The sequence below is a fragment of the Pygocentrus nattereri genome, chromosome 21 (genome assembly GCF_015220715.1).
Source record: "Pygocentrus nattereri isolate fPygNat1 chromosome 21, fPygNat1.pri, whole genome shotgun sequence".
NCBI lineage: Eukaryota > Metazoa > Chordata > Actinopteri > Characiformes > Serrasalmidae > Pygocentrus > Pygocentrus nattereri.
The window spans coordinates 15173853-15186099 of NC_051231.1; the positions used below are offsets into that span (position 1 = coordinate 15173853).

Sequence of the window (12247 nt, forward strand, 5' to 3'; positions counted from 1 at the left end):
ATCAAAGACCCTTTGCTGTATTTACAGTCACGGCAGGTTGATCGAGCCAGCAAGAAGGAGGTGAAAGAGGCCAACAAGTACTACTTCATCGAGTCCAGCATTGCCCTCTTCATCTCCTTCCTCATCAATGTCTTTGTGGTGGCTGTTTTTGCAGAAGCCTTTTATGACAAGACAAATATGGAAGTGGTGAGATTTACAATCTTTGATTGCTCTGTGATTTATTAAGTCCTTTTAGAATCTTATTATGCACATTTACATTTACCTTACAAAAGTGCTTATTTATCCACTCAGAGAATGAGAATGTATCCTACACTCTTATAAAAGAGAATGCTTCAAAGGTTCTTTAGTAAAGAAAATTGTTCTGTATAGAACCATGAACACTCAAAGAACTATTTGCATGATCGGTGGGGTCTCTGTATCATGAAAGGGTTCTTCAGATTAATGGAAAATGTGCATGAATGTGCTGTGGATAGTTCTATATAGAACCTTTTTTTGAAAAGGGTTCTCTGTTGTTACAAGCCTGAAAAAGACCTCTTTAATCATGCAAATGATTCTTTGAGTGTTCACCGTTCTATATAAATAATTTTCTTTACCAAAGAACCCTTAAAACATCATCATTTTTAAAAGTGTAGCTACAGAGAATTTACCCCACACGGTTAGAAATAAAGGTTCATGTGCAGGTACATTTTACATTCATCAGTGTACAAATGATGTAAATGTTACCTCAAAGGTACCACAGAGGTTTTTAAGTTTTTCCAGGTGAAAAGTACACATTTGTACCTTTTTCATAACCAAATGTTTTAAAACAGAACAATAAAATAAAAAGCCTGGAGACAAGACGGGGTGTGTGGAATCAGTACAATTTGGAAACTATAATTTCAGTGGATTATAGTACAATTATGTTCTCTGACTAAAGGTACTGAGATGTACCTTTGAGGGCACCACTCCAGACAGAAGGGTAATGCCCTAGAGACAGTTTACTACCTTTATTGATGAGAGAGTAGCTTCCTAGATTCTCAGTTACCCTTCAGCTCAAACACTGCCAGAAAACAAAAGCTCTTCTTCTTCTTTCGGCTGCTCCCTTTAGGGGTCGCTACAGCGGATATTCTGCTTTCATCTTGCCCTATCCACTGCCTCCACTACTTTTACACCAACCATCTCCATGTCCACCTTCACTACATCCATAAACCTTCTCTGAGGTCTCCCTCTTCTCCTTCTACCCGGCAGCTCCATCTCCAACATTCTTTTACCAATATATCCACTATTCCTCCTCAACACATGTCCAAACCATCTCAACCTGGCCTCTCTGGCCTTATCTCCAAACTGCTCCACCTTCACTGTCCCTCTGATCTGCTCATTTCTAATCTTGTCCATCCTTGCCACTCCCAACGAAAATCTCAGCATCTTCATCTCCGCCACCTCCAGCTCAGCAAACATCATGGTCCATGGAGCCTCCTGCCTGACCTCGTCTGTCAACCTTTCCATCACCATTGCAAACAAGAAGGGGCTCAAAGCTGATCCCTGATGTAACCCTACCTTCACCTTGAAACCATTTGTCAATCCAACTGCACACCTCACCACTGTCTCACTATCCTCATACATGTCCTGCACCACCCTAACATACTTTTCAGCTACACCTGACTTCCTCATACAGTACCACAGTTCCTCTCTTGGCACCCTATCATATGCCTTCTCTAGATCCACAAAGACACAATGTAGCTCCTTCTGACCTTCTCTGTACTTCTCTACCAATACTCTCAATGCAAAAATTGCATCTGTGGTACTCTTTCTGGGCATGAAGCCAAACTGTTGCTCACTGATCTGAACCTCTCGCCTTAGCCTTACTTCAATAACTCTTTCCCATACCTTCATGGTGTGGCTCATCAACTTTATACCTCTGTGGTTACTGCAGCTCTGCACATCACCCTTGTTCTTAAAAATGGGGACCAGTATACTGTTTCTCCACTCATCAGGCATCCTCTCACTCGCCAGGATTTTGTTAAACAACCTGGTTAAAAAGTCCACTGCCTTCTCTCCTAAACATCTCCATACCTCCACAGGTAGGTCATCTGGACCAACTGCCTTTCCATTCTTCGTCCTTTTTAAAGCTGCCCTCACTTCCACCTTACTAATTCTCTGCACTTCGTGATCCACTATCTCTCCCCCCGTTGTCCTCCTCTCTTTCTCGTTTTCCTCATTCATTAGTTCTTCAAAGTACTCCTTCCATCTACTCAACACTCTCTGTTCACTCACTAGTACATTTCCCTCTCTATCCTTTATCAGCCTAACCTGATGGGGCAGTCGTGGGCTGGAGGTTAGGGATCCAGCCTCATGACCGGAAGGTCGACGGTTCGATCCCCAGAGCCGACAGCACATGACTGAGGTGTCCTTGAGCAAGACACCTAACCCCCAACTGCTCCCTGGGCGCTGCGCATTGGGCTGCCCACCGCTCCGGACAAGTGTGCTCACTGCCCCCTAGTGTGTATGTGGTGTTTCACTTCACGGATGGGTTAAATGCAGAGTTGAAATTTCCCCATTGTGGGACTAATAAGGGTCACTTAATCTTAATTTTAATTAACCTGCTGTACATCCTTTCCAGCTCTATCTCTCTGTTTAGCCAAATGATACAAGTCCTTTACGCCTTCTTTACTGTCCAGCCTCTCATACAGCTCATCATAGGCCTGAGCCTTTGCCTTTGCCACCATTCTTTTCGCTATGCGACTAGCCTCACAGTACTCCTGCCTACTTCCTTCATCTCTCTGGTTATCCCACTTTTTCTTAGCTGCCTTCTTCTTCTGAATACTCTCCTGGACTTCCTCATTCCACCGACCAGACGAAACACCCAACACATTTTTGCCAGTTTCTCTCACCACCTTAGCTGTAGTTTCCCAGTCCTCAGGTAGCACCTCACTGCCCCCAAGGGCCTGTTGCAATTTTTCCCTGAACTGCCTGCAACCATCCCCATCCTTTAGCTTCCACCATCTTTGTTTCTAATCTCATTCTACAGACAACCACCCTATGCTGCCTTGCTACACTTTCCCCTGGCCACTGTACAATCTCCAATCTCCTTTAGGTGGCATCTCCTGCTAAGGATATAATCCACCTGTGTGCAGCTCCCTCCACTCTTGTATGTCACCCTGTGTTCTTCCCTCTTCTGATAATACGTGTTCACCACAGCCATTTCCATTCCCTTTGCAAAATCTACAACCATCTGACCTTCCGCATTTCTGTCTTTCACACCATACATACCCAGCACCTCTTCATCCCCTTTATTCCCTTCACCAACATGTGCATTGAAGTCTGAGAAAACAAAAGCTGTTAAACACAGCATATGTGCAATACAGTACAGTTCAGTAAATACTTAGTGCTTCAGAAAGAGGTGATCTTCAGTTTGTGTGCTTTGTTGTTGTGAGTTACTAAAGAGCTAAAGTAATCTTCTCTCCTGTTTCATAGAATCAGCAGTGTAATGAAACTGGAAGTCCTCACACGGATCTGTTCCCGCTCAATAATGAAACTCTTCAAGTTGACATCTACAAAGGGGTATGCCAAATAACATAACAGTTGAACTTTATTAAAACTGAAACATATGAAACTTCAAAAGTTTGAATTGAGTAAAAAAGACAAAAAAACTAAAAGTAGGCAAAAAAGATGATAAAACTTCCTTTACATCATGTGTAAATTTCATTCATTCAAAAGAAATGCCCCAAAATGACTTGGCAAGGTTCTATTGACTTGCATCGAAAGTAATGCAAGTTTTTTTTTTTCCTTCTTCTCCTATAAAGGCATCAATTTTATTATTTTGGAGATACAAGGTTTTTGACAAGTGTATATAAAATGTATAGAAGTGTATTTAAAGTATCTGGAGCTAATCTGAGAAGGACAGATCACTGATGGTCACTGACGGTCAGCAGATTGCTCTTGTGTTATAGTTTCTCACAGTCAGGCAGATTCAGGACACTTTTAACTGCAGTGTAAATGTTTCTTTATACTTACGGTCTGTATCTTTATCTCTCTTCACTGCACTTTTACCATTTCCTGGTTTATGCTTATTTACAAAACTGCTGTTCACCACCATATTCTGCACCCGGCCTTTGTTGCCAAGTATAATACTAGCTCCTACTTTCACTTATTCCATTCTACTGCTGGTAATGATATTGTACAAAAAATACTAAAATTGGTTAAATGTATTTGCTTTTTAAATGTTACTGCTTTTAAAGACACAGCGACATATAATGAAACTGTTTATCTTCTGTTTAACTGTAGAGCTCTGTATTAGTCTTGACTGTTGCAATAACACATTTTTTTTCTCGCGTTTCAGGGTGTAGTGCTGGGCTGTTTCTTTGGTCCAGCAGCTCTTTATATTTGGGCAATTGGGATTCTTGCTGCTGGACAGAGCTCTACCATGACTGGGACATATTCTGGACAATTTGTCATGGAGGTATAATTATATGTAGTGCTCTGATTTGTGAATAATAGTAATGGAGCTGGGTGAAAAGGCAAACTGTCACTGTAGTAACAACAGATAATATGAAAACTGTAATATCTCAGTATTTCAGTATCTGTACTGAATCCAGCTGTATGAGTAAATGAAACAATTCATTATTGATTAGGGACATATGACTCAGTGGGTTTACATACACTTAATAATCTGATAACTGAAAAAAAAAAATCAGGTTGTGTCAGTAACTGGTTCAGTGTGTATTTGTGCTCTTGGGTAATCAGATAATGGGGAAACTCTGGGTCTACATGAGTCAGGCAGTTGTCTGAGTTCTGCTTCACAACCAGCCAATAAACTCACAGAATAAGACGTGACATAAACGTAATGTAAAACTCAAACTTTTTTCCAAAACTTTTTACAGATGTATAGACCTATAAGAATTATAAGAAGTAAGTAAGTAAGTAAGTAAGTAAACATTTATTTATATAGCACTTTTCTAAGCACAGCTACAAAGTGCTTCACAAACAACAAGTACTAAAAATAGAATGATAAAACAAAACAGATACATATAACTATAAAAACAGTACAGCTATATTCATAAACAACATAAAACTGACATAAAACCATAAAAACAATGCAGCACTATCCAATAAATAACAAAAGCATCACCTGTGACCAAAAGCTAATGAATAGAGATGCGTTTTGAGTCTTCCTTTAAAAATGTCCTTTGATTCAGCTAGTCTAACATCCAAAGGCAGAGCATTCCACAACTTGGGGGCATACACAGAAAAAGCACAATCTCCCTTTCGTTTCCGTTTTGTCCTAGGGACCACTAAGAGCCCCTGACTAGATGACCTTAGTGATCTGGTACTAGGATACGGTGATAATAACTCTGAAATATATTTTGGCACATCACCGTGCACCGCCTGGTATGTTAAAACCAAAATTTTGAACTGAATTCTAAAAACAACAGGCAACCAATGTAGAGATGCCAGTACAGGGGTAATATGCTCCCTTCTTTTAGTCCCGGTAAGTACCCGGGCAGCTGCATTCTGAACCAGCTGCAGCCGTGCCATTACCCCTTGATTAAGACATGTAAATAGTGCATTGCAATAATCAAGTCGTGATGATACAAAAGCATGAATGATCTTCTCTGTGTCCTGGAAGGAGAGCATTTTCTTGATTTTGGCAATATTTCTCAGTTGAAAATAACAGGCCTGCACCAGCTTTGTTATATGCATTGAGAAATTAAGATCTGAGTCAAAGATGACTCCGAGGTTTCTGGGATAAGGGTTTATCTGTGAAGCCAATAACCCAAGTTCCTTCTTTAGGTTATCAGCAACCTTTTGAGAACCCAGAACCAATACTTCTGTTTTCCCGTCATTTAATTTGAGGAAATTACAGCTCAGCCAATCCTTAATTGCTTTAATACAATCAGTGAGACACTCTAATCTCCTGAAGTCGTTCCTTTTAACAGAGAGATAAAGCTGTGTATCGTCTGCGTAAAAATGATAAGAGATATTAAAACGACGAATCAGGTCACCTAAGGGGAGCATATATAAGTTAAAAAGTATAGGACCAAGGATTGAACCTTGTGGAAATCAGAGAGTGCTGTTTACATGACCACATAATAATCAGAGAACTGCCAAAATCTTATATATATATATATATATATATATATATATATATATATATATATATATATATATATATATATATATATATATATATATATAATTTTATATAATTATATCTATAATTACATATACATATGATATAATTTTATGCCATTTCTCCCACATGCAGTAAAGTTGAAAGTGTGTGTCTCTCTGTCTCTTTCTCTCTTTCTTTCTCTCTTTCCTTCTCTCTTCAGGGCTTCCTTAACTTGCGTTGGTCTCGCTTTGCACGGGTGTTATTGACCCGCTCTATTGCCATCTTTCCCACTCTGCTGGTAGCGATCTTCCAGGATGTGCAGCATCTGACTGGCATGAATGATTTCCTCAATGTGCTGCAAAGCATGCAGGTGGGTTAGCATTTAACCCTTTAGCATTGCCAAAATTATTTTTGTTGCAATACATTTTGATATTAGAACATTGAGCTTTTGTCGCTAAAATGTAAAATGCTATTTAAATAAATTTATATTGATATGTTTGTTGTTAATTCAGGAATTATGTAAAAGGTTATATAAAACCCCTCAGACAGTGTTTTAGGTTGTTTATGAAGTTTTATTTAGAGCTTCATTTAGAGAGCTAAACTGTGTAAACTGTCTATACTGGAATTTTTTCAAGTAAAGTTAATCCCACAGTGCTCATAGCTGATGTCTAATGTCTGTTTCTGCTGATCATCTGCGTGTGACCTGACAGTCTGGTCTACAGTAGAAAATTAACATGACAGATGCAGCTGTAACAGTCTTTATTGTTTGTATGTAAATGCTGAAAATAGTGAGCCTATTGTAAATAGTGAACCTAAAGTAAGGCTTGTGTGTTTGTGTGATTATGCAGCTTGTTTCGTTTTCTTTCTGCTTAATGTTCTTTTTTTAATCTATTATGTTTTTTTTCTTTCTCATGAACAGCTTCCATTTGCTCTGATCCCGATTCTGACATTTACCAGCCTCACATCGATAATGAACGACTTCGCTAACGGACTGTGAGTATGACTCAAAACTAAACTGCAGTTAATTTTGCATTTACAGCTGAATCTGAATCTTACATAATGCAGCTTTAAAGAGTGAATAATCTTATTTATATTGAAACTTTGTCTAATAGAGTGTTCTGGAAATGTCGTTCGTGTGTCCATTCAGTGCACACGGTGAGGAAAAAGTTCGGCCAAGAAACATCAGCTGTCTGGAAATTGCTGTAAAGAAATCTGCTGTGAAATTCATGATCGGTGCATCTGTGTTACAATGTGCTCATCAGGAATTAGAAATTAGCTGCCTTTGTTTCTACCGGATAACAAAATCAAAATATATAATTAAAAAAATTTTTTTTTAATAAAAACCAGCCACTTTCTTGTTTTAACCAGCAGTGTGTAACTGCATGTGAAAATAATACAAGATTCACATATGTGGTCGCTGTGTTTTTTCCCTTCTTCTTATTAAATCTAGAAAATAATGAAAAAAGCAAAACAAAAGTAAAGTAATGCAAATGGCAAGGCAAATTTATTTATATAGCACTTTTAATACATTGCTGTAGAATGCTTTACAAATGAGAAAATACAAAGTCATTTAAAGTAAAGGTTCTTCTCTTATTCCCAAAAAAATAATAATTTGACCTTCACCTCCTTGGCCTTTGTCTCCCCATTAGGCTTTCTGTGCAGACCTCATAACCCCTGCGATGCAACTCCACATTGTTTTGTTTATTTGCTACAGCATTAACCCAGGCTGCTTGACCTGAGGTGACTCTTAAACAGCTTGTTGATAGTTAGCATTCTGTGCTGAAATGGCATCTCATTTTAAAGTGTCTTAATGAAGCAAGCAGACTCACGATTCAGTCTACATTATGGAATGTCACAGAACGCCCTGTTACAATTGCTTCCTTAGTTAGTATGTCATTTTTGTTTACCTGCATTTGTGTTTTGTTTTTTTTAGGGTGTGGAAGATTGGTGGAGGAGTAACTATCTTACTAGTTTGCGCAATAAACATGTACTTTGTGGTGGTCTATGTGACGGCCCTCAACAGTGTACTGCTGTATGTCCTCTCAGCTCTGCTGTCCGTTGCTTACCTGTGCTTCATTGGATACCTGGTGAGTGAGATGAACTGTTATTAGCAAGTGATTAACATCATTATCTTACAAAAGAGTTATTAAAATCACTTTTAAATATTAGCTTCTAGCTGTATCATATCAGAGTTTGAAGAGATATACACATTGTTCATATGTGTGATGATATCAGTAAATATTTTGTGTCAAAGGTTTGAAGCCATTTTGTGAGAATGACCCCTAAAAAAAGAGATTATTAATGAATGTTCTATTCCAAATCTCGCTAAAGTAGATATCTATTATGAAAATGGAAACATTAATTCAAAACACAGTGCTTAACATATCATGAGCTAATTTAGTTTCTAAACATTAAACGAGTGGTGAACCCTGATTGTTGGACCATAGGCCTTTAGTGTGGGTCATAAATATCAAAATTTGGTAAAAATTGAGATAAATCACACTCCCATGATGATGCTTATTTCTGCTAGTATCCCTGTATGATTTCTAAGTTAAAGTAACTAAGTTAGTCTAAATTAACATTAAGCCTGATAGTTATTTGCTATTCAAACGGCTTCACTGTTTTTGTTTATAATCTTTAATTATTGTATATTATATAATATTATTGCAGTTGTGGTCGATACCAATATCCATCTCTCTCTTTCTCCTCTGTAGGTGTGGCAGTGCCTGATCGCCCTGGGTGTCTCCTGTCTGGATGTATGTGGCAGGGTAAGGAACCCACCCACAGTTCTCATTGAGGAAGAGCCTGAGTTTGATTCTTAAAACCGAGCAAATGGTTCCACCAGAGCACGGATTTTAAAGACAGACATGTATAGTGACTCAGCTTTTAGAAACAACATTCCTGAAACAGCACATGGGAAACGCATATGTGCTTTGTATAGAGTTAGCTACTTTATGGATTCTCTCCTTGGCTGCTGATCATCTTCATTTGAAGGAAGTCAGTGAAACACCATGTGGATCAATATGTTGCTAATGGTTCAAAGAAGGGTGCTATTGTCATTATGTAGTTAATCAGCAGAACAGTTACAGGGAATGTGGCCCGTCATGAAATTATAGAATACCAAGTTGACAGAGGTTACATTTAAAGGAGAATTCCACTGATTTTTCATCATTTCTGCATAATTCAATGGTTGAAAAGGTAAACAGTGATTCAAAGTATTTTGATATGAAATGGTTCAGATCTCTTTACAGTGGTGGTGATAGGAACTTGGGGTCGCCATGACTACAACACAAATACAGACATTTTATTTAGTATTCCAGAACCACTAGTGAACCTACATGTGTCTTCTGAGTTTTATATGGAATACTGAAGATGGGGGGAAATAGTGGAGAATCTGAAATAATAAGTTTTCTTTGTGGACTATAATGTTCTCAAAACTAGCGTAAAACAACATCTCAGACATCAGGTAGTGAATTCATAACCATTTCATGTAATAACTTTCTGTGTGGGCGTTTTTAGAGGTGGACGCCTGGTTCCTATCACCATCACTGTGAACAATTCTGACTTGGTAAGTTTCTCTAGAACAGAGCAATTCATACCAAATCACTCTGACTGACTCTGTTTACATCTTAACTGTTTAATTATGAAGAAACTTTGCTAAATGGGTGGAATTCCCCTTTATGCTTTAAAAGAGCTTTGGTGCAGAACGTTCTGAACTAACAATAGTTCTGTTTTTCTTGTTGCTTTACTGTGACCCAAATATGCTTAGATATTCAAAGCAGGCTATTGTAACAAATAATGTAGTATATTAAGTGATAGAGAATATGCATTTACACATATTAGAGACACTCATTAACATTAATGTTCAATTATACATTGAACAGGAGCTTCTGCAGATGAGGATGTTTGTTAAAGCTGGGTTTATATAATGTGTAATACACATTCAGTTCAGAATTTAACATTTCAGCCCTGAATTCATGAAACATTCTGATTTGTCATGCAGCATTGTCTAAAAGTGTAGGTCTTACTGGTCAAATACCATGTGTGTAAAACACAAGTTACACATCTTCTACAGACAACACGCTTCTGCATGTTTTGATACACAAACTGATTTTTAGTCATTGCCAGGACAAAACCTTGTTGGCCTGTTTTTGTTGTTTGCAGAATTTAACAAAAAATCCTAAAAATAGAAATGTACGGGCCCATATCATGAAAAAAAAAAACAAATTGTGTTCATGTTTTTTAAATTTGATGTAGCATGTAAAGTGTGTGAATGTTTCACTACCCGCACTGAGATGTTAATTGCTTTTGTTCTCATTGGCTGTCCTGTATTGTGCCTCGTGCTGGGCCTCAAAGCAGGCTGGGCTAAAAACTCTTTACAGCTGCAGTGTGAATGGGTGGGGATAAAACACTATGCTGAATAGAATGATATATGACATCACAAAAACAGTAAAGACAAGATTTTTTTTGTAGTATAGTGTCCCTATAAGGACTATGTACTATTGAGAGAACAGTATGCTTTGAACATTACAGTACGCAATACACCAGACTCTCATATTTCAGTTTGATTTTTTTTCCCTGATATGGGCCCTTTACTACTCATCACATCTGCAGCCTGCAGTGTTCTTCCCCTGAATGAGGTTTTTATGGGACCTTTTCGCAGTTCAAGGTCAAAAATTCATTACATCATATGCCTTATTATTCTGCAACTGCATGGGAAGCAATGCAAATGAAGTTATTGTTAAAGGGAAATTTAGGGAAATATAGGAAACTCCTATATTTCACAAATTCTACAACATTAAAGGGTTGAGATGTAAGATGAACGAACTAGTTTACACCCTTACCATTAAATTATGCTGAAATTTAGAGTTCCTCTTTAAGTTAAGGAAGTTTAAGTTTGGACTTGCCAGACGCTCCTAGCCATTTAAGGGGTTAAACCTGAACTTTTTCAGCATTTTATGGCAGGTAAACTCCTCTAAACGGCTCTGATAAGAGCTGTTTTGGAAGGTTGTCGTGTACACTCTCCTAAAAAAGATGGTTCTTTAAGTATTCTTTAGTAAAGACAGTGGTTCTATATAGAATCACGTTTTCTATTAAAACATTTAGTGCTTCAGTAGTTCTTTGCGCAGTAAAATGTTTTTTTTTTTCATATTGATGGAGAATGTGTAGTATATGGTTCTATATAGAAGCTTTTTGAAAATGGTTCTATATGCCACAAAAAAGGGTTATTACAAGCATGACATTGTAACAGTAGCAGAACTCATTTTGTGCTGTATAGAACCATTAATAATACCTTCTCCATCAATCTGAAGAACCATTTAACCATGCAAAGAACCATTTAAGCTTTAAGTGGTTTTACATAGAACTCATGGTTGATTGGTTTTACTAAAGAACTACACACTTAAAAATGGAATATTTAATGCTTTAAATGGGTATTTATGTCTCTAGTCACTTCACTGTTTAGCAGTACCGATCATTTCAGTTTGAATGGTATTACACAGTAAAACAACGAGGTGAATGTGCACTGATAGTGGCTGTGTTGGTATCATGCTAAATGCTAGACATTGCTAACATGAAGTGACAGTTAATTTTAGCCTCACTGCTTCAGAGTAGAGAAGCAAAGCATTAAGTGAAAACCTGAGGTAAATAAGCTACAGTTAAACACTTAAACCGAATTTTATATCGTGTTAAGTCGATATTGTCTTTCACTGCTTATTAGGATCCAAGTTAGCCTTGCAGATTGCAGTGCTGTGTTAAACTGTTGTGTGCTAATACACTGCTTATTCATTTGTTAAAAGCAGTTATTTGGCTCAAACAAAACTGGATGAACACAAGATAAACCAGGGTGATCTCTATCACATTCAAATGGTCCACTGTGTGTTTTATGGTATAATTGTGAATTTAGGGAAGTTAAGAAGTCAGAAATGCTAATTGAGTTACTCGATACCTACATATGAGGAGCAACTTTTATTTTGAAGGTTGTTTGTCAGCAGATTTTTATGATACTTAAATAACTAAACAGTGACTATGCAGTAGCAAACTCCTCAAGAACTTTTTAATAAGACACAACTTTTTTTTTTTTTTTTTTTTTGTAAGTTTTCATAGTGATAATATAACCGCATCCACAAGTGCACAGTGACTGTTTCATGAAACACA

At 37.6% G+C, this 12247-nt stretch overlaps 1 protein-coding gene across 1 annotated transcript in view; it reads left to right on the top strand.

Moving 5' to 3' along the window:
• slc11a2 (solute carrier family 11 member 2) overlaps window positions 1-12247 on the top strand; it is a 33915-nt gene that overhangs the window by 14768 nt on the left and 6900 nt on the right. Inside the window, exons 10-16 of the mRNA XM_017692795.2 lie at window positions 28-186; window positions 3454-3540; window positions 4319-4438; window positions 6312-6461; window positions 7011-7084; window positions 8025-8178; window positions 8806-8859. Of these exons, the coding sequence (XP_017548284.1) occupies window positions 28-186; window positions 3454-3540; window positions 4319-4438; window positions 6312-6461; window positions 7011-7084; window positions 8025-8178; window positions 8806-8859 (798 nt within the window). The remainder of the gene's footprint in view (window positions 1-27; window positions 187-3453; window positions 3541-4318; window positions 4439-6311; window positions 6462-7010; window positions 7085-8024; window positions 8179-8805; window positions 8860-12247) is intronic.